This window comes from Clarias gariepinus, chromosome 2, assembly GCF_024256425.1.
Source record: "Clarias gariepinus isolate MV-2021 ecotype Netherlands chromosome 2, CGAR_prim_01v2, whole genome shotgun sequence".
Classification (NCBI taxonomy): Eukaryota; Metazoa; Chordata; class Actinopteri; order Siluriformes; family Clariidae; genus Clarias; species Clarias gariepinus.
The window spans coordinates 30,171,186-30,193,734 of NC_071101.1; the positions used below are offsets into that span (position 1 = coordinate 30,171,186).

Genomic DNA, 22,549 nt, shown 5'->3' on the forward strand with positions numbered 1-22,549 from the left:
TTCTTCTTGTCTTACAGAGATAGTAATTCTGCAGCCTGTTACTTCATCAATGAGTAATCAGACAGAGAATTGGCGCTAATGAGCTGGCCTGGACTTTGCAGGAAAAGAGAAAGACAGAATCAATGAGAGTTTGCATAAAGTAATAACTGGTTGGCTACATTTGATAAGCTCCGCTTCTGATTTTTCAGTGCGGACAAAATGCAAAACAGCATCAGCTTTAGAATGACACATTAGGTAATAATAATGGCTGCTTTATTCTCCAGCATGTCGTAACCCCACCTATGCACAAACCCAGATGCTAAGTGAATCCTACATTTTACTCCACCCTGATAGTGAATTCCTATTTATAGAACAATATTTTTTTTTATCAGTCTGCTTTTACTAATGGGCAAATTTAGCCACAAACACAGATCCCAGAGATGTACAGATTTTCACCCCACACCTCCCTTTCCTGTGATAGTACCTCTTGTGGTTTCCAGGTTATGCAAACATCCTGTCAGGCATACTCCTAACCATAATACCGACAATGACAGTTTTCCTGAATATGTTTTTTTAAATTCTTGATCCAAAATGTTTTTTTCTCTGACTTGATCATGATGTGTGATCTCTGACGTCCAGGTGCAGGACAACTGGAAAAACAATCCAGGCTCTATTTATGAGAGAATTATAAGATAAAACAAATACCTCCAAAGACCAAGACCATAAGCTGTATTAGCCAAAACCAGCCAATACCAAGACAAGACCAAGACCCATATCAACCAATGGCAAGACAAGAAGCCACATGAACCAAAATTAAGATCCAACCCAACCAGTATCAAGACCAATACTAAGGCTGTAACACATACTAACCAGTACCGAGACTGGTTCTAGGCCTAGTCAAGACCATGGCTGAAGAGTACATAACCAAGGTCTTTTACAACACTACTGTAGATATGCCACCTGTACAAAATTAGAATTAGAATTTACTAGTCTTTTAGCTTAATCTGTTAAATTGGATCAGTTGAAAGCTACAGTGTTTATCAGGGTAGGTTGCCAAATTTTATTCATTGTAAAAGTCTAACAACAAAAGAGCATATAAAGGGAGGAAAAATAAATGAAAATGTGGCCATTTTGTGTGATTGCCTTAATTAGGTCAGTAATTGTAAGAGTATATTTTAATTGGTTTAAAACAAATGGCAACAGAATGGATTTAAGACCAAGAGGAGAGCAAGATATATTTTCAAGACCAGCATTTAGTATCAGTTGCAGTCATTCTTTCTGTAAAGTAAGAAATTTTTCTTACATCAGCATTGTAGTGCTCTATGATGCCTTGCAGCCCTTTTGGTTTGGACTCACCATCTCTTTTGTGTTATATAGACTACACATATAGAACATGTACAGAACTATGTAGTAAACAAAAAAAGTTAAATAATCCATAATATGTTTCCTATTTTAGATTGTCTATTTGTTTTTTATTCTTACTCTTGCCTGACATGGCATTCTTTAATCAGATTCACAAGGTCATCACCTGGAATGGTTTTCAATTCGCAGGTGTGCCTTGTCAGGGGTTCATTTGTGACATTTCTTGCCTTCCTAATGTGCTTAGACTACAACTATTATTGTATGTATCCATTGTATGGCAAAAACACTCCGTTAAGCAAAAAGAAGACAGTCCGTCATTATTTTAAGAGGTGAAGGTCCGTCAATCCGAAAAATCTCAAGAACTTTGAATGTATCCCCTAGTGCGGTCTCAAGAAACTGGCTCTCAGAGGACCGTCCCAGGAAAGGAAGACTAAGAGCTACCTCTGCTGCAGAGGATGAGTTTATTTGAATGACCAGCCTCAGAAAACCTGCTGATTTACAGCACCTTAAATGAGTTTAACTGGCAGACATATTTCAAAATCCACAGTTTAGGGGAGAATGCGTGAGTCAGGCCTTCATGGTCTAATTGCGGCAAAAGAAAAAATACTTCAGAATAACAACAAGCAGAAGAGACTTGCGTGGGCAAAAAACACAAGGAAGTGACATTAGATCAGTGGAAAAAAGTCTTTAAGTAAAGTTGTGAGATTTTTGGTTCTAACTGCTTTCTTTGTTACACGTAGAGAGGGTGAACTGACTACACACTACCTACTGTGAAGCATGAAGGAGAAGGTGTGACGGTGTGGGGTACTTTACTGGTGACACTGTTGGTGACTGTGGGTCAAAATTCAGAGCACACGTATCAAGCATGGCTACCACAGCATTTTGCAGCCACATGCCATCCCATCTGGTTTGCACTTAGTGAGACCATCATTTGTTTTCCAACAGGTCAATGACCACAAACACACCTCTACTGTAGGTTATGCTAGAATTATTTGTCCACGAAGGAGAGTTATGAATCAGATGACTTGGCCTGCACAATCACTCAATATAAATCCAATTGAAATGGTTTGATTTGAGTTGGACTGGAGAGTAAAGGAAAAGCCGTCAGTCAGCGCTCAACATCTCTGAATGCTCCCTCAAAACCATTCCATGTGACTACCTTATAAGGCTGACTGAGAGAGTGTGTAAAGCTGTAATCAAAGGAAAAGCTAGCTACTTTGAAGGATCAGAAATATAAAAAAATAGTCTCTGATATTTAAAATGTCCATATTTGTTCATAATTTCATAAATTTGTCTTCAGTATTAATATACAAGTTGACAACAGATGAAAACAATTGGAAATGTCTGTAACGATTATTATTTTAGGCTCTATCTATTAACAATTAGGAATAACATCAGAGTGCTCCCCCTGCATACTTACTCATTTCCTGAACGTAGATATTCTCTTTAAACCACAAGGAGAAAAGTGTGCATACTGTATATAGTGCAAATGCCTTATCATTAGGGTGTGTGTTCACCACCATCCTGTGCACACACCTGCCTCATAGGACCATTACTAAATATAGGCTCTAATATTAAACAGCATGTAGCATGGTGACGGTGGTAGACCTGCTGTGTAAGCGTTATTTTTGTCTTTGTCCTCTGTGACTTGTTGTCTTTCCCCTGCTGATCCATGACGTGTGTGGTGAGAGGTGCATGCTGGGAAACTGTGATCCTGACCTTTTGGGTGTACTAGGTGATTGATTTAAGTGTTAGCTTTTTGTGGGATAAGAGGAAATGTGGCTTTGTGGTGGTTTAGGCTCTGCTCCGGGTTAAACAGTTGAACTAATTGACACAAATATTTGTGTGGCGAGGTTAGGCTCACTGGATGAGAATCAAACATGTATGATGTGTTCATTTACGACATGAGCCAAATGAGTCAGAAAACATACTGTCAAGAGAAATCAGAAAATATTGACCTTTCATAAAGCTGGAGTAGTGTATAAAAAGATCAAACCAAACAGACATAACAATAGGAACGCTATTACCAAAAGCATAATCCATAATTTAGAAATGGAAGCAAACCAGACAAGACGACGCCACCTAAGAGTGGGGTGAAACACACACACACACACACACACACAAGAAGAAAAAAACACCAGAGACAACTGCAGAAAGGAGATATGAAAAATAACTATAGGCGAGTCGAAATGCGCTCTTCTCTTACAGTCAGGATCCCTCTTAAATTGTTTATGTCTTAAGCATAAGTGTGTACAGTATGTATGATTTTCATTCCATACTAATTTTAACTATCTTACAACTTGGTGAATATGAAGCACATACAAAACAAATGTCTATAAATACATCATATTACAGTAAATCCTCAAAATGTCACTTTCTGTGATCCATGTATAATTTGTAACCTGTGACTAAGCTGTTTGTACTATACATCAAAGACTGAGTTAGAAAAAAGGCAGTTTCTTGTTTTAATAAATTTCATCACATACTGTAGATTTATGGCTCATGAAGAGACTTCTCATCTTCTTGACAAAACCTAATCAGACTTACAGTTCATATAGTAACGTTGTTACTGGTTAATTCTTTAAGCTACACAGAGAACTGCTAAAACCTAGCTAGAGTGTGACTGCATGTGATTAGTATTATATACATCCATACAGGTTGCTTTCTAAAGCATTTGGTCCCCAGCCATTGTTAGAATTGTGCCGTGGAAATGAAACTTTCCTCTCTACTTAATGTAAAAGAAAATGCAAATATAGGTTTAAAATTCAATTCAGTCAATTCAGTTTTATTTGCATAGCGCTCATAATAATGGTCATTATCGCAAAGATGAGGGTGATGCTGGCATGGAAAAACTCCCTGAGATGGCAACAGGAAGAAACCATTGTGAGGAGCCAGACTCAACAAGGAACACATCCTGATTTGGATGATAACGGAAAGCTGGGATTGATCTGCAGTCCTACTGTGTGTTAGGAGGCTGGAAGTTCAATATAACAGGAGAGGTGTTTAAGTTGATAGGGAGTCCCTTTCGTTATTGGAGGCTCAGGTACAGTACAAACCTGTTGGTGAGAATTTCAGTCCTGAACTATTGAGCGACTGCAGTCACAAGTCACATATTAAAGCGATTTTTCACCTAGTCGTCTTTGCAGCTTTAGGAATTTGCATTTAAATCAAGCACTTTGTGTTTAGCTGGAATGATATTTGTCTGGCACTGCTATTAAGATTGTAACAGATTAAAGACTGCTATTAATGGCGCATTTTGCTAGGAGAGGAGATGAGCTCCACTGTGAGGTCCTCACATGTGACAGTCTCCAGCTGGCGTTAGATGGGCATCTCATTGCCAAGCGCTTCAGGCTGGCAGCCACCTCTCGTAGCTGTCGCTCTTTCTGCTTTAGTACCGGCGTTCATTCATTCCGTGAATGAATACATAGCCTACACAAAGGGTAATCCCTAACACACATCCTCCTGCTTCGGGGGTTTTGTAGGAAATCATAGCATTGGCTATGAGCATTCAGCACTTGGCTTTTTTTTTTTGCATGTTCTACTCATCTATGCAAAACTTTACATAATTGTTGCAATTTAGTTTTTATGATAGTAATACTAAAATCAAGATACCCAACCACATTTTCTCCAACCACATGCTTTTTTGTTCCAACCCATGCTTTCTCTGCTTCTGGTTGCTGCATTGAGCCTAGTTGTACGATACTCTTGTCTGCCTGACTGACTTCAACTGTTGCCCATCCCACTGCAAATGAACATAATGAATTGCCTTGAGTATTCGCCACAGGTCGTTTTCCAGTCTGCCGGGCCTCCAGAAGTGAAAATGGGCTCGTCAGTATTCAGCGAGAAGAGTGCTTGTCTGTGTCTGAGGGTTCCTGGGCTCCATGGATATGACTGCCGTTATTGCGGATGTTATGGACAGCTTGATTTGAGTCATAAACCATGGCGATAAGGCTAGAGGAAGAGGAAAGAACCGATTTGAATGTGTTTTGTTGTGTTAAGCACAGCACTAAGATATTTTTTTTATGTGATTGCTGAAGTCATTCTCACCGCTTAGATGGGATACTTTTGGAATATATGAGAAATCCTTAGTCTTTGGTGTCAACAGCAAATGAATTTTATTTTTTTTTGCTTTGTGCTGATATAAGATGCGTCCTATCCGTCAGTGCTGTATTTGTGTGTTGCTTGGACATTGTGGGCCTTCTGCATGCAGGTCTACTGTGTAACAGCCTCATATATCAGCTCCATCTCCTGCGCCTTTCACTTCATCATAAATTTGTACTTTTTCATTCGTCTGTTGTAGTACACTGTGTTTTGTCTGGTTTTTTTTTGGTCAATTTATGTTCTTTTTTTCCCACCCCTCCTTTTCTCCGTCCCCACCTATGTATCTATTATTTACCCTCCCTGTCTCCCTTCACCTCCTGCCGTGATGTCCTCCCTCCACCCCTTGTGTACCCAAGACGTTGCCATCCCCACGTCTCCTGTCCCATCACTGACCAGTGCCACTACTGACCATGTAGACTCTGGGGAGCGTTCAGGCTCTACCCCGTCACCCCCACGTGATCTCGTGGCTTCCCTCGTCTCCACACGCTTCATCAAACTCACCTGGAGGGTTCCGGCCGAGACGAATGGAGACAACCTCACCTATTCTGTCTTCTACAGCCTTGATGGCTCCAGCAGGTAAGAAATCAACACCGCTGCATGATGGCCTGGGGAACGTCTTGTGTGGTAAATACTGAGCTATGCAGGTTAAAGCTTTGATAACTCTCAACACATAGCAACACAGCATCTTTATTTCAGCAGCTAGAGCTAAGAACTGTATCCCCCTTATCCTCCCTGCTCTCGCTCTCTCTTGACAGGGAGCGTGTTGAGAACACCACAGCTCCAGGAGAACTGCAGGTCACCATTGACAACCTCATCCCCGACACTAAGTACACATTCAGGGTGTTGGCGTCCAACAGAAACGGCCTGGGCGAAAGCTCTGCTCCTCTTACAGTGGCCACCCAACCTGAAGGTAAGCCACAGTCGCACACATTCTGCCTTATAGCCTTTACCGCAAGGAGCAGAAGCTAGGCCAAGACTTTCCGTCGTCCTGCCCCTTCTCTCAGGAGCCAAACTGGATCTCTGTGCATTAAGTCCAAGTTTCTTTAAAACAAGCAGACCAGCAAACCATAACTAAATTAACCCAAATACATGGGTTTTACTGTTTTTTTAGACTAAAGCGCTCTTTATTTGAGCTGTCATTTTTGGAGTGGCTTGGGATGTGTGTTCAACATTGCATGTTTCCACCGTTATGATAAAAAATACTGTTTCAGAGAGCATTTCAACGACCGATCATAAGTACGGAACAATGAAAAATCTGTCTAATAAGTAATCTTGGTGGTATCAAATCTAAAGATTTCAGTCGTCAACTTTCACATATCCTTCTTGTGTCCGTGTGGGTTTCATCTAGGTTCTCTGGTTTCCTTCCACCACCCAGAAACATATAGGTGACTCCCAAGTATGAATGACATGTCAATCAAGCATTCTGGATTTGTGCTGGATTTGCTTGAGCTCTGCTTGCAGTCTTGGCTGTGAATGGCCAATCATCATTATTTGTTGCTTAGTAATTTAATTAAATGAAATGATTAATAGACTAATAAGCAAATAATACGTTCATTGATATTAAATTGTTTATTTATTCAAAGTGCGTTCTTGATCCTTCTTTTCTGAGAGAGTACTTATTTACATTCTTTCATTTCTTCCATTACTGGAGTGATGGTCAGGGTCATTTTTTTGATTAGGGTAACTTTTGCCAAAAGTATTAAAATATTTACATCAAAACACTCATGTCAGTTTGTCTTTAGTTATTTTTCATGTAAGTTCAATTGACAGCGTTGGTTCTGGGATAGCACAAGCACACGAGATCCTCCTATCCAGCTATTGTCTCACCACATTTCCACAGTGATTATAAGTGGAAATCTGTGAACTATACATCAGTCACTGTGGAGTCTATGCCTCTTTGCATGTAAGTCTTTTATTAAAAGAAGCCTGCTGTTCTGGGAGGAAATGTCACTTCTTTTTCTCAGTACCCTGTAAGATTTTGGTATGGAGGAAAAACCAGCAGTCAAACAAAAGTAATGAAAGGCAAAAGTAGAACTGCAACAAGTCAAAAGTTGAAGATGTGTGCTTTAAAGATCTAAAGTTAGCTCAGGATGTTCAAATTTAGTTCTCGACTAACTCTTAGGATGAAGTGTGTTGTTTTATGATCCAAGTGTTCTGTACCATAACGCAGACACAATTGATATCATTGATATTTAGAACCCTACATTTCTGAAGAGCATGCTTCTTTGTTTGGGGTTTCCAGTGCAGGTACCAGGACCTGCTCCTAACCTTCAGGCTGTAGCCATTACACCCAGTACTGTCACTTTGACCTGGGAGAGACCACCCACAGGGAACGGGGAGATCCAGACCTACAAGCTTTATTACAGTGAGAAAGGAAAGGATGTGGAACAGGTGAGACCAAGTAACTCAAGCTGAAGAAAGATGCACTTAGACAGGACGAGACAAGGTAGTGGCGCTAGAAAGTGTCTTACCCAGGTAAAAAAAGTGAATTCTAGATAAAATCATAGAACACCATTTTTCATAATACTTAAAGCTTCTGATCTCTCTTCATGTACTGTAGTGTCTGTAATTTTTTTTGGATTCGGATCTTAATTGTCATTTACAGTACATGAAACTTGGCCAATTTAGATTTCACATGAAAAAACACAAACCAGAAAAAGTTTATCATTCTATAATGCAAAATTGTTAAAATATTGCAACATGACTTTGACATGGATACAGACACTACAGATTTTTTGGAGAAATCCTTAATTTTGCACGTAATGCTTTTATTTAGGCAACTAGGCATTTTATTTATGCAATTAGGCATTTTTACACCAGTTTACTAATTGCAAAGAAATATGAATAATTTGCATTTTAATTTATTATTGTTTAAAGCGAGATAGTATAACTCTGAACAAAATGGCCATTTTTGGTTAGCAACTTGAATTTTTTAGGGAAGCAAGATTGGTCACTTCCATGTTGCATAAACTTTAGAAGTGGCATCTTTTGCACATTTTCTGTATTATATGTATGACATAAAAAAAACATTAAATCAGCACCAATACTGTGTTTCGTCTTAACCTGTTTGGCTTAACATTAAAAATATTCAAGTTTCTAATTCATTTTTATTTTATTTTTTTTGTCTCAGTACATAGATGTTTTAGGTTTGTCTTACACAATGACGGGACTGAAGAAGTTCACAGAATACAGTTTCAGAGTCGTGGCTTATAACAAGCATGGATCTGGAGTATCTACTGATGACCTCAGTGTTCAGACCCTTTCTGATGGTAGTTGCATTGTCTTGTGACTTGATAATACACAAGCTTTTTTTTTTTTTTTTTACAAATTAGTTATTTTACCTTGAATGTATCTTGAAAATAGTTATCTATGTTATTCTATGTTAGTACATCATTCAATATTACTTTAAAACAGTCAATCTTGGCTTGTACAAACAAGACCTTATTACAAGTTTTACTTACAGTACTTTCTGTAATAAGACTTTCATTTGATCACTCCGGTTCAACCGGATGCTTTCCGATCACTGAGCGTTCTCCACCTCCAGGGGTGAAGGCGCAAATGATTGTTGTCACTACAGGACCTTAGGGAAGACATAGAGAGTGTGGCAGGTGGTGTTACACAGCTGTGAAAGGAATAATGCAAAGCATCTGAGAATTTCAAATTAGAGGGTGAAAATCTTTATCAGCTCGTACTCACTTACTCTTGGTTTCACACGTTTTTCTTTCTCTTGTACCGAAAACCCACCCAGGAGCAGCGATTTCACGCCAGCAGTGCATAACTTCCCAGATAAATTATTGCATGTGCTTAATTAAAAAAATAATAAATGGTGGAATCTCAAATAAAAATATAAATCATTTGCTTTGGAAAATCATGTCCTGACAGGAAATCAGTTTATTTGTAAATGTAGACAACATTCTGTAGATATAAACAATGTTACAGTTATGTTGAAGATTTTTGTATAAATAATAATAATAATAATAATAATAATAATTATTATTATTATTATTATTATACAGTACTGTAAAACTAAGAGTGTTGTAATGGTTTGTTGCAGTACCAAGTGCTCCGCCTCAGAATATCTCTCTGGAGGTCCAGAACTCGAGGGTAAGTGCTACATTGTGTATCATATTATGAATTAAGTATTATAAATTATGATTTTTTTTTATGTGTGTGTGTGTGTGTTTTGTTTTGTAACAGTATAGTTAGCTTGACCTTGTTTTAGCTCTGTCTAATATATTGGGATGGTCTAGTGAACATCTCATCCTTGCAAAGCAATCGGCTCTGTGTCTGGATCTGAGTGTTGCTTGATTTCCTCTCCATAACAAAACTAAGCTAAGCTTGCTCACTAATCCTCTCACTTAGGCAACCTCAAGGCAGCTATAATAATTCTTTGTTTTTTTTTTGTTTTTTTACCCGAGACCACTGATGCATTTTTAAACAGCATTGTTACACCTAATATTGACTATGTTTAGTGTAATATTGTTTAATGCTTTTAATAGTGGATTTTTTTTTTATATACAATGGGGTGTTCAAGTCAAACCAGGACTTTTGATCATGTAGAATAACAGAAGTAGTAATGCCAGTAGTAATTTCTTTGTATAATCCCCTGATACACGAATGCACTTATCCCAGTGTTTCACTAGTACTTGGATATAAAGGTAAAAAAAAATTCTCAGTAATTCTCGGAGCCATGATCAGACTGTCTGCTACACATTTTAAATACTGGCCCCCTAGGAACTCCTTAAATGGCTGAAACATGTGGAAACGGCTTGGAGTGAGATCAGGACTTTATGTGAGATGTGGCAGTAACTCCCAGCCGAGTTCCTGTAATGTGTAAGCGGTGTTAGTGAATGATTGAGTGCACAGTGCCCACAGACAGATTTGTATTTTCTGCACGTTGGCAACAAGTTACAGTACCCGCCGATTTTCAAGGATCAGTCATTCTTTTTACCTAATGTCTCATCACTGTACTGTGCTTGTAGTCTTCTGTAAGTATCAATCAGTGCTAGGCCTTCATTCACTAGAAATGTCATCAGAAGTCCCAGTTTGACTTGAACGCCTGTACAATTTTTTTGTCAAATAGTTTTTGCTTTATATCATGTCTTGTATCTTGTGAAATGTGCACTGAAGCACAGTATTGTTTTTTCATTAGCAAGCAAACCTGAACTTAATAATCATTCAAGAAAGGTTTTAATAAGAGACTAGAAACTTTGTGTTGTCTGTTGGTATCCAGCCTTCCAAAACATTTTAATGAACGCTTTGATGACTACATTTCCATTTTTTAATTCCATATTGTTTGCATCATGCAACTTGTAAAGTGAGACAAGCAAAGTCCAAAGCTATGAGTATAAGGCATCGTCTATAAGCACATAAATCATCTCTGGAACAGTTTACCACTTGAAATGGGAGGAAAAAAGTGAAGAGGAATGTTTCTCATACTTAAGCTTTCACAAACAATGAGTTTTATTATTCTTTATTTTTAATCTCAGTTATTGTCTGTTTTTCTCTGTTTTGTGCCACAGAGCATTATGGTACGATGGCAGCCTCCTCCTTCCGGCGCTCAGAATGGCGAGCTGACAGCTTATAAAATCCGCTATAGGAAGGCTGGAAGGAAAGGAGATGCATCTGAGATTATTACCAGTCAACTCTTTCAGCTTATTGATGGTATTCAAATACATTCACGTATTACTGCTTCTAAAAATGTTCCTTGTTCAAATTAATCATATAATCAAATGTTGATCCATTGGTACTGAACATCACTGGTTCTCAACTTCATTTCTGGACTACCACTGGCCTGCATGTTTTAGTGTTCCTTACTATCTGCTCTATCACACCCACTTAATTAAGAAATAGCTGTTAATTAGTTGATTAGTTAAATCGAGCATGATGAGCGGAGCAAGCACTAAAATGTGCAGGACAGTGGCTCTCCAGGACCGGAGTTGAGAGCCGCTGCCGTGCATGATCAGACATGTAACTATTTTGTAAATATTATCTTTTTTTTTTGCTGTTTTGGATGAAACTTTTTGCTTAGTGAAATTGTACTGCCACTACAATCAGCATAAAGTAGAGTAAGTAAAATAAAAAAGTGAAATCTTTCTGCTGAACTGATCATGTCTTGCTGTAGGCTTGGAAAGAGGAACTGAGTATTTATTCCGCCTCTCGGCCTCCACCGTGAACGGCAGCGGCCCGGCGACCGAGTGGATCCCCGCCGAGACCTTCGAGAGCGATTTGGACGGTAAAAAAAAACAAAAACTGCTAAATCTGCTAAATGTTTTTTTACACATCTGCAAAGATTTTGGTTTTGAGATCTCTTCTTGAGGGTCCGTACATGACGTATGTTCCCCTAGATACAGGTGTAATTTTATTGATTACTGTATTGGTTTGCTCATGTCTGGCATATAAGTGAGTATGAGTTTATTAAACACAGATCAAATAGAGGCACGCAGGTAGACTTTAGCTCATTAATACTGAAAGACATGTTGAATAATTTAGTGCTCAGGTGTACATAATGCTGAGGCCTAAGGTCCTGACTCATTCTGACAGCAAGTCTCATCTGTAATCGCCTATAAGGCTACGCTTAGGTAATGTGATGTGTTGAAGAAAAAAGCTTAGTATTTTTATGGGTTAAATGTTGTGCATTTATAATTCTGTGTGAAGTTTTAGGATTTATCCTGTGGTTCAGGGAATTTCTGACACAGCTGTAATTTTTAGCAAGATTCACATAGCATACTCTACAGGTTTTTAATGGTAAAATAAAACTTAATAGGTCAATAATGCAGTAATGAGGTATTCTTCATGTATTATTTGTTATGCATTCTAATTATTATTACTAATTATATGTAGTATATATATATATAGTTTGATGGGCATTTAAGCTAAACTGGGAATTCTGTCTCGTGAATGAAGGCATAAAACCGCTTGACATTTATAGAGCATTTCAAGCACACTACGGTGATGAGCATTAACGATACAAAAGCCTGTATGTCCATGAATGCCAATCTTGCTCGAGGTGGCTCAGAGCCCACAGCAGTCATCAATGTGGACATTAACTGAGTGGAACGACTGATCCTTGGAAATCGACAAATAACTTGCAGAAGAGATGCATATGTATATATTGAGAAACCTTTGTACCTTAATGGTATCCAAGCACCAATGAAGCATTAGTGTAGCATAAGTGCTTTAATGTAGCAGGGGTTTATATAGAGAAATAAAGGGAGGTTTTAATGCCATATCTGTGTTCTGTTTTTAAGTCCCGGTTTGGCTTGAACGCCTCTCGTATATAAATTAAAAATGATGCTTATTCCGGTTCCTAATTTTCTTATGTATGTTCTTTAACAAGGTTTTTATAGTCATTATATTTACAAACCTTATACCCACCTAGAGCACTAATTTCAAATAATAATCACCATTTTCCATTCACAATCGGACATTTGGATTAAGGCTGGTATAGAAGAAAGTGAATGCCATCTCATTTGCTCAGTAGGTTAATTTTCTCTTGGCTAGCATAGATGCAGCTCACAGACGTAGCTCATATTCTTTAGCTTACAGAATCTATACACAAGCTAAGAGTGAGATCTGGCCCTGCCAAAGCAGCTGAGCAACAGCTACAGTAGATCTTCACACTTGGATTTTCAACACCCTCTTCTCAATGGCTCTCCAGACCCCCTAATCAACCCATTAATTCTTGAGGCCAGAGCCAGATGGGCCGATACGCATGCCACATAATGCTCCACAAATTCTCCTTCTCGTGTCAGAGGACATGTCAATGTTGACAACTTCGGTGAGAGGATAAATGTGGAGTAATATTTTACTAAGGGTAAACTGTGGAACCAGCAATCCCACAAAAAATAGCTTGTGTTCTCTCCTCAACAAATTTATCATGAGTAGATGACAGTAAGGTTAAGTCGATGTGCTAGCTTGCTTGCCAGCCATGTCCAGTGCTGTCTTTTGTGACTTTGCACATGTAAAAGTGAGTGAAAAACAGCTATGTACTGTATTATGTTTTATAACCACAAACAGACAACAGACTTTATAAACTTATATATCATGCAGGCACATGCGTTAATATTCATCATGCTTTCATCATGTGCATGAAGTGAAATCCGTGCTTTCTAGCAGCAAACCTCTTTGGAGATCCGTCTATTTAATATATTGATGTAATGGCACTCTTCTTAGGGCCACTTAAAAAATCCTTAACCAAACAGAGTTCACAGTCTAAAAATGCTCTGAGACAATATGATGTTCGTTCTGGTGCGCAGTAAACACCATGTAGCGTTATTCTCTCCCAGTGGGTTGCTTTTAAACAAAGTCAGCTGACCCCGCTGTGTCACCGGGATTCTCCTCGCGATTTGGAGGCTGAGTCTCACGAGAGTATAGTGTGAAACCAAAACACCAAACCTCTGGTGTATAAGACTCACTTTTTCAGACTTACAAACGAATCCAACTTACAAACATGCTCCTGGAATTGGGCTCATTTGAACGCTGAAAGTCTGAAATCAGCAAGGAAAGTGTACTATGTAGGCATACAAGGCAATATGGATTTACATTTCTCTGTTATCATTTCTCAGTATCATACCTGCTTAGAATTAGCATTTTACATTTTAAAATGTAGAAAAGGAAATCACAGGGAGTCAGTTTAAATGACCTGATGCAGCTCATAAAATGAATTATAGTGTTATCTGTAATTAACATGTATTGTAAATGGGAAATGTACATTGTATTGGGAATGCTGGAGTGTCGGGAATGGATGTTTGGGTTTAAATCCAGAGAGCAGCCCTTTTCTGAGGTTAATGTAGTAGACCTTATGGCTGATCTTATAATAGACTGATTTTATAGAAAGAGTGCACGTACAAGGTGTTTAATCAGCCAGGCCATAAATGGGGTGAATTTTGGTCAGGAAGAATCCTACAGCCTAGCTGTAAAAGAAGTAAATGTAAATGCAAATGTAAATATAAGTAGACTGCCAATATGAATTGGTTTTGACCCTACACGGAGAATTAATGCAGTTGTTGGGTCGACTTGAGACACCTCAGCTGCAGGTGAGTGCACACCATAATCCCCTACTGACTTCCAACGTGTTCCAATCCAGAGTCTCAGGTACCTGGAATGCCAAGTTCGCTGCAGGTGCGCCCGCTGGTGAATAGCATTGTGGTGAGCTGGACACCTCCAGAAAACCAGGACATCGTAGTAAGAGGCTACAGCATCGGCTATGGTATAGGCAGCCCTCACTCACAGACCATCAAAGTGGACCACAAACAACGCTACTACAGCATTGAAAACCTGGGTAAGATCCTTACTTTCAAACTGCACTGGGGATAATTTTCTTAAATACAGCACTTAAGTGATAATCTAGTAAAAAGGCACATTTTGGACCCCTTTTCAAGTATCACCTTTAAAGTAATAGTTTTTCAAAAAAATATTCGAAGGAGGAATTGAATAATTAAAGATAAGAGTGTGTTGCGGGACATTGATTGATGTACTGATCTCCCTCTCTAGACCCAAGCTCACACTATGTGATTACGCTGAAGGCTTTCAACAACATGGGAGAAGGAATACCTCTGTACGAGAGCGCCATCACCAGGCCTCAATCAGGTATACACGCTCATCAATATTAGTTGGGGAATAATTTGGCTTATGACTAATGTTTTATTAATACTGAAAAGAAGGCATGTGTTTATTTCTATTAAATTGTGTCGTAAATCCTGCATCTGAAAATCACCGCCATAAGGCTAGGTTGAGTTTTGGGACACATTCCTTTTTTTTTTTTTTTTTTTTTTGCACCTTTCTGCGTAAGTGCTTTTTCTTATCCACATTGTGGTGTAGTGTTTTGTCAGAGCAAAACATGTTTGTAGGGGTGCCAAAACTTTTGTTTATAGTAGAAATGTTCTTAATGTTCTGCCTATAAAGTTGGAACCGTAGCAGTTCCCCCACATGTCAGATGGTTTGAAGTGTGCCAGCCGATTTAGAGAAGCGCACCAAAGAGGAAGAAAGAGAGTGCGCTCTTGCAGGAACCCTGCTGACCTGTCATGGCTCTAATATCAGCTCACTTCAAATGTTTGGAAATTCTTTAGGGACAGATGTGAGAGCATAAAACATCAGCAGACCCTGACCTAGAAATGAACAACTAGCTGGGAGACAAACTCGGGTTTTAAATGTTTATGGCGTTTATGCATCTGATGCATGTGATGATAGGATAAGAACCATATCCAGAAATACTATTCAATTACAACTTTTATTGTGAGGCGTAATCTTTTGTACTCACAAAATATACAGTATCATAAACTACAAGCACTACAGCGAATTTTTTTTATTTCAGTTATGTTGTCGACGGATAAAATTGGTTTCAAATGTTGTACTGCTGTGAAAAGGAAAAGAAAAATATTCTGCTCCTCTAATATCTCTTTTTTCTTTGCCTTCCTGACGTCGCATTCCTCCCCACCCCATTTCCATGCCACCCTGCTTCCACTCCCGCTTCTTCCATTTTTATGTTGCTGATGCTTTTTGTAATCCATTGCTTGTCCCATGATTTATTTTCTTGCATCTGAATGCTGTGTTTGCTGCTGCCAGATCCCATAGAGCCAGATATTGATTTATTTAAAATGTATCATCATACCCCTCATACCCCAGCACCCGAGCCTTCCCCCATGCTTCCCCCAGTGGGCGTGCAGGCCTCCGTCATCAGCCACGACGCCATTAAAGTCTCCTGGGCTGATAACTCCCTGTCCAAGAACCAGAAGATCACCGATTCCAGATACTACACAGTCCGCTGGAAGACCAACATTCCAGCCAACACCAAATATAAGGTACTACACTCTGGACACTCTGGCCAGGGATTTTAGTTATTGTGGTCATTGGCAGTGGTTTGTAAAATGCCAGCTTCCTGTTTTTTATTTCAAAGCCTTACAGTGCCCCCAAGTGGGAAACTTTAAACAATAGAGCTGTTAAGCTAAAGGATGTGTAATTGAATGGTCATGACAGTAATGATTTTAGATAACTTAGTCTAAATATAATTAGACATGCCATGTCCTGACATGATAGCCCAGGGTCATGTTCGCTTATTGTGTATTTTGGTCATGTGTACAGGTTGCCAACAGCACCACTCTAACATACACAGTAACAAACCTGAAGCCCAACACACTGTACGAGTTCTCCGTCATGGTGACCAAGGGCCGGCGCAGCAGCACGTGGAGCATGACCGCTCACGGGACCACCCTGGAGACGCGTAAGAGCTTCGTCTAGAAATCACATATCTGTTGACTCTCAATCTGCTGAATATACAACAGTATTTAAATATACAGAATACAAACTCATTTAAACATTCAACCGACATTTTTAGCTAGAAGTGGATTAGGTTATAAATGTAGAGGTAGGTTAGGCGTCTTTTATTACAATTGAATTAAAAACTTTTCACTTTTGCACTTTGTCCAGTTGAGATAAATGCAAAAGAGAAACATATTTACTTTAGATCATTTTGTTGTTATACCAAAATTATAATTTCATGATCTGTGTTTCACTGCAAAACATAATAAACCCTTTTTTTTTTTTTTTAACGTTAACTCAGTCTGGAAAATTATTTTTCTCAGACACGCAAAGTTGTCTATTACCAACTCTTTTCTGGCAAATCTTGATAATCCTACAGTATCATAAACCTATCACATTTCTTCCTTCTGCCATATAATAAGTTAAGACTGTGAAATAGTTGTTATGAATCACTTATATGAACATTTCTGTAATGAAAAATTGGGAAATGGATTTACTGTCTTTCGCAAAATGGTACACAATTCACACTAATATGATGAAAACAGTTATAACAAAAATGTTGGTTTATGTTTTTACTCTTCTAACTGCCAGAATGTTTTTATCTCATTAGGCAGTAAACATCAACATGAATAATTAATAATCTATAGTATGAAGGGTAGGTCTCAGAGTTGTCTATTTACAGATTTTTATCTCCTCAGTTCCTACATCTGCACCCAAAGACGTGACATTGGTGAGTAAAGAGGGTCGTCCACGCACCATCAACATCAACTGGCAGCCACCATCTGAGGCCAATGGCAAAATCACAGGTAGCTCAATACTGCAAGAACCAAATTCTTGTGTGCTTTAACACACACACACACACACACACATAAAAAAAAATCACTTGCTGATTTGATTTTGATTTTGTCCTCCACCTTTTGTACTCTAGGCTACATAATTTACTACAGTACTGACGTGAATGCAGAGGTACATGACTGGGTTGTCGAGCCGGTGATGGGGAACAGACTGACCCACCAAATCCAGGAGCTAACCCTAGACACCATGTATTACTTTAAGATCCAAGCACGCAACTCGAAAGGCATGGGGCCGCTTTCTGACACCGTGCACTTCCGCACACCTAAGGGTAAGACAGGACCTGAATTCTGAAATGGTCCAAACGAAATTTATGTTGTGGATTAACCGTGTCATAAAATGCATTTAAGTCTGTCTGCATTAATTACATTATCATTTTCTCACGTCTGGGATTTGTGTGCTTCTTCCAGCTGAGCCATCTGACAAAATGTCAAGTGATCAAGGTAAATGTCTGACCTTCTTCATCGTTATTTTTCTTCCATTTGTCTGTCCATCACTCTTTCTTTCTGCTCTTATAAGAATTTACATACTCAATCTGCTTCTAACTGTTTTACCTTGTTGTCAGTAGGCATTCCAGGGAAGCCCGGTGGACGTTCTCCCCTGCCAGATCAGGAACTTGGATCCCCCTTAGGTAAAGATACACACACTGATGCGTATAACTCTCTCTCTCTCTCTCTCTCTCTCTCTCTCTTACACATCCTCTCACCTATAATCTCTCTCTTTCATAGATAAGCCAGGAATCACAGGCAGACAGGACAACCACATGTTGGTGATCATCATCATCGTGTCTGTAGGAGTGTTCACCATCATCACTGTGGTAGTGGGTGCAGTCCTGTGTACACGCCACTCCAACTCCCATCAGAAAAAGTAAGGGTTCATACCCCTCTTCTCCACATGTAAACATGAGATATAGCCGTAACATTAAACTTCAGAGGTTTTTGGTCCCTCATGGTGTGGCTTCACAGGACCTCTGGTGGTGTGCTGTGGTGTCTGGCACCAGAATAATGCCAGCAGTTGCTTTGGGTGCTGTAGGTTGTGGGGTGGAGCATCTGTGGTGCATCCTATGGGTGCTTAAACGGATAAGACTTTGGAGAGATTGGAGGCCGGGTCAACAGTCCTGGGCTCTTTGCCTGCTATGCCCTGTGACTTTTTTCCAGGAATCTGTGGGATCAGAATGCACAGGCTGGCCTTGGGCGAGCCTCATGGTGTGATCTGGTGGTGGTGTTGATGTTATATATTATCGGTGTATACAAAACACTTCAGTGTAAATTTTATGTAATAATTTTATGATCGCTTGTTTCTTTCTTCTCTGTAGGAAGCGAGCTGCCAGTAAGTCCAGTATCGCCTCTCACAAGTATAAAAGCACCTCAAAAGACCTGAAGCCTCCGGACTTGTGGATCCACCATGAGCGGCTGGAGATGAAGTCTATAGATAAATCACCCGAGCCCAACGTGTTGATGACAGAGACACCCATCCCCCGCAGCACACACGAGCCGTCCAGTAGTGAGGCTGCGCACCAAAGACAAAACGCCTACCGAGGTATCACGTCCAATCTGAAGAAAAGGAGGAAATGTTTGTGAGGAGCATAGAGCAGAATGAGAAAACAATTGACTGATTATCTTAATTGCATCACTTGGGGTGGAGTCATACCTGTTAGACTTGTTCTTTCTGCCTACAAGAAATTGTCTTAGCAAGGTTGGCACTTTTGCCTTCAGATATTTCATTACTTCGCTGTGAATATGGGATTAAAGGTCACCCGTTCAAATACGAATGTTAGAAAGTGATTTATAATTATTTAGGGTATATATCATTTCCTGAGTGCAGGAATAACTATAATATAAAGTGCTGTGAAAAATTCTCCCCTTCCAGATTTTTGCATTTTTTGCATATGTCACGTTTAAATTATTTAGATCATCAAACTAATTTTAATATTGCACAAAAATAACCAGAATTACAAACTTTTTCAGTCATTTCATTTATTAAGGGAAAAAAAGAGATTTTGCTCAATGTAAAAAAAGTAATTCCAATCCTCCTAATAACCACTTTTTTTGGAAAGCTGAGTTAAATTTCACTTGCCACACCCAGGCCTAATTACTGCCAGACCTGTTGAATCAAGAAATCACATAAATAGAACCTGTCTGACAAAGTGAAGCATAATAAAATATCTTGAGTGTGTGAAGGTTGTGTAAAAGCAGTGTTTTGACCGTGTGTTTTACAGGTCATGAGGTTGAGGAGACAGTGTCTACACTAGCAGGAAGAAGGGGAGTGAGACCCAAAATAATGATGCCCTTCGACTCTCAGCCTCCACAACGTAAGCTCAGAGAAAATCTCTCTTCTGATCTGAGAAAATTTAAGGTCTAAACTGAGTGGAGTGATGCTGCCAGTCCTTGGCCTTTTGCATTTCGAGGATATAAACTGTCTGTCCCCTCAGGCACTGATTTGTCATTCGTCTTTCATTTAACCAGCGTGTGAAGCTCGTCATTGTGCTGTTTATATGTCCCAACTTGTGTTGTTGACACATGTCATTTGCCTTGCACATTCTCAGCTGTTATTAGCGCACATCCCATCCACTCTCTAGACCACCTTCATCATCACCATCATCATCACTATCACCCTCCACCGCGTGGTTACCTTCATCACCAGATCAGCCTGAGGGCTCCTGCTACACCCTCTTCCTCTGGCCCTTATTTAGACAGACCACCTTCTTCAGGTGAGGCACATGTGTGTGTGAGCCTGTGTGTGAGAAATTCGTAGGTATACATAGTTACATAGTTCTTAAAATAGTTTTTTAAAGTGCTATAATTTAGTCCCTTTTCTAATGTGGAAACTCTTTGTTGTACAGAGCTACAATTAAGTTGAAAGATTCTTATACTGTAGATAAATGACCAAAGAGTGCTTAGGTGTTCTAAATTTATGTTCACTCAAACACTTATTCAACAAAATACTACAGAAGTCGTTTAAATTTTATATTAATATATTATTAATTATGTTTATATATATATATATATATATATATATATATATATATATATATATACAGTAAACACTCCATCAGTAAAATAACAACATATTTATTTTTAATCTGTTAAAATATAGGACAGTAGAAGTAGATATGTACATGTTTAGCCTTAATCAATGATCCTGTTTATTTAATCTAGATTTCATAATGAAATATTTAACATCATTTATTAATTAATATAAACAGAATTAAATTATAATTTTTCAAATTTCTAAAGTTTTATCACATGTATAGAGACTATATTAAGGAACGTGCATAGAAAGCTGATTTTTAATTATAAAAAAATTAACTAGTAAACAGATAATGATACTAAATCCAACCGTGAAAATAACATTCTACACTAACATTTAGTTAGCTACGCTGCCTGGCAAAATATATATTATTTTCTTCGACTGCCATTAGCTTTGATTACAGTGTGCAATTTGGTGGCCAGTTCATGTGTGAAATTAATTCCTCATTCTCCTCATATGATTCCTCCCAATTTGAGTCCTGGACAAATGCCATAGATGTGATAACCTGGTCATTTAGTCCATTTAGGTCATCATCTGATTTCATTTTATTGCCCTATAACACTGCTGAGCCTAGATCATAACACTGCCTCCAAAGGCTTGTTCAGTGGCCACTATGCATGATGGCTGCATCACTTCATCCGCCTTTTTTTCCCACCCTAATGCCCCATCACTCTGGAATAGGGTGAATCTGGACTCATCAGACCGCATGAATTTTCCTCATTCCTTATTATCCTTATATTTTTTCAGCATAAGGATAATCCTTATCCTTATGCTTCCTAGCAAACTGAAGCTTTTTTTCTGATGAGTCTCAGTAACAAGTGGTTTTCTTATGACCACCCAGCTGTTAAGTCCCAATCTTGGGAGTTCTCACCACATGGTATGCATATGGAAATGCTCTCACTTTCACTGTTAAGCTTCACTGTGTTTAGGTGATCGCCGATCCACAAAGTTGACAGTTCAGCATTATACTTCTAGGTTTTAATAATGTATTAAACAATTCTTACCCTTTTAGGCCCATCTAAAACAGCAGAATTTTTAGGGCTTGGCAGTGAGTTTCCTATTGACAGATTAAATTGCCAGTGTGACACTGGTTTGTAATTTGTCTCAATTCCGTTCTAATAATTAATGAAAAGTTTCTTTTGGTTAGTTTAGGGATTTCATGAACGGTATTCTGTTTACATACTCACTTGGTTTAAAAAGTGGTAACATGCATCTTGACTAGTCAGTGACACTCTCCTGGACATCTCTCTCTGTGCGTTTAGAATCTGTAAGGACTCAGCCTTCCGCCACCGAGCTGCCGGTGGCCCCCAGCGTAGCCGAACTGCAGCACACAGAGGTTCTAATTAAAGAGGACGAGCCACACTGCTATAAACCTCCCACAGCCCACGTCCACCCCACACACCCCATGAAGAGCTTCACCGTGCCCACTGTCACTGTGTCAACCCACAGCCCACCCAGTTCTGCCCTGCCCTGCACCGTGCTCATGCCCCCACCAGGTTCGCTCACACACACACACACACACAGGACAGCTGATCTTATCAATTTGATCCTTTATGATTTGACTCGTCACAATCTCTTTATTTCGCCTGTCTGCTTCAGTTCCCAGTGTGAAGACGGCATGTATCGGCACCCTGAGCAGAGCTCGTGGCCCTGTGGCTGTCACCGTTCCCAGTGCTCCTGACCAATCAGAAACCAGCAAGATGCTGCCGCATAAAGAGTCTGTAAGTTCATAATTTTCCTCCTGCTCACTTTCCCCACTGGATAAAACACTTTATTGTATTTTGACGAATGCTGAATAATTTTTAAAACTTTTTGCCCCTCGTTTCCTTTTTTTACATGGTTTTGCTGCTTGGCCTAATTTTATTTACTAAACCCATTCTAAATCATTTGATTTATATAAATAATGAATAATGGCATTTTCATTTTTTAATATCAAATCCATTTCATCGACATTTAATGCTTTGCC

At 39.1% G+C, this 22,549-nt stretch overlaps 1 protein-coding gene across 7 annotated transcripts in view; it reads left to right on the forward strand.

The window, feature by feature from the left end:
- LOC128516958 (neogenin) overlaps positions 1 to 22,549 on the forward strand; it is a 118,867-nt gene that overhangs the window by 94,954 nt on the left and 1,364 nt on the right. For 2 of the 7 annotated variants that reach the window (XM_053490695.1, XM_053490660.1), the window contains exons 8-28: positions 5,799 to 6,018; positions 6,198 to 6,352; positions 7,685 to 7,833; positions 8,573 to 8,711; positions 9,497 to 9,546; positions 10,965 to 11,106; positions 11,567 to 11,677; positions 14,531 to 14,725; positions 14,938 to 15,033; positions 16,009 to 16,244; positions 16,525 to 16,663; positions 17,400 to 17,507; positions 17,630 to 17,824; positions 17,964 to 17,996; positions 18,119 to 18,184; positions 18,282 to 18,420; positions 18,869 to 19,092; positions 19,772 to 19,864; positions 20,099 to 20,263; positions 21,846 to 22,079; positions 22,183 to 22,304. In XM_053490695.1, coding sequence (XP_053346670.1) covers positions 5,799 to 6,018; positions 6,198 to 6,352; positions 7,685 to 7,833; positions 8,573 to 8,711; positions 9,497 to 9,546; positions 10,965 to 11,106; positions 11,567 to 11,677; positions 14,531 to 14,725; positions 14,938 to 15,033; positions 16,009 to 16,244; positions 16,525 to 16,663; positions 17,400 to 17,507; positions 17,630 to 17,824; positions 17,964 to 17,996; positions 18,119 to 18,184; positions 18,282 to 18,420; positions 18,869 to 19,092; positions 19,772 to 19,864; positions 20,099 to 20,263; positions 21,846 to 22,079; positions 22,183 to 22,304 — 3,011 coding nt within the window. The remainder of the gene's footprint in view (positions 1 to 5,798; positions 6,019 to 6,197; positions 6,353 to 7,684; positions 7,834 to 8,572; positions 8,712 to 9,496; positions 9,547 to 10,964; positions 11,107 to 11,566; positions 11,678 to 14,530; positions 14,726 to 14,937; positions 15,034 to 16,008; positions 16,245 to 16,524; positions 16,664 to 17,399; positions 17,508 to 17,629; positions 17,825 to 17,963; positions 17,997 to 18,118; positions 18,185 to 18,281; positions 18,421 to 18,868; positions 19,093 to 19,771; positions 19,865 to 20,098; positions 20,264 to 21,845; positions 22,080 to 22,182; positions 22,305 to 22,549) is intronic. The other 5 variants (XM_053490670.1, XM_053490687.1, XM_053490678.1 and 2 more) reach the window with 5 other exon arrangements.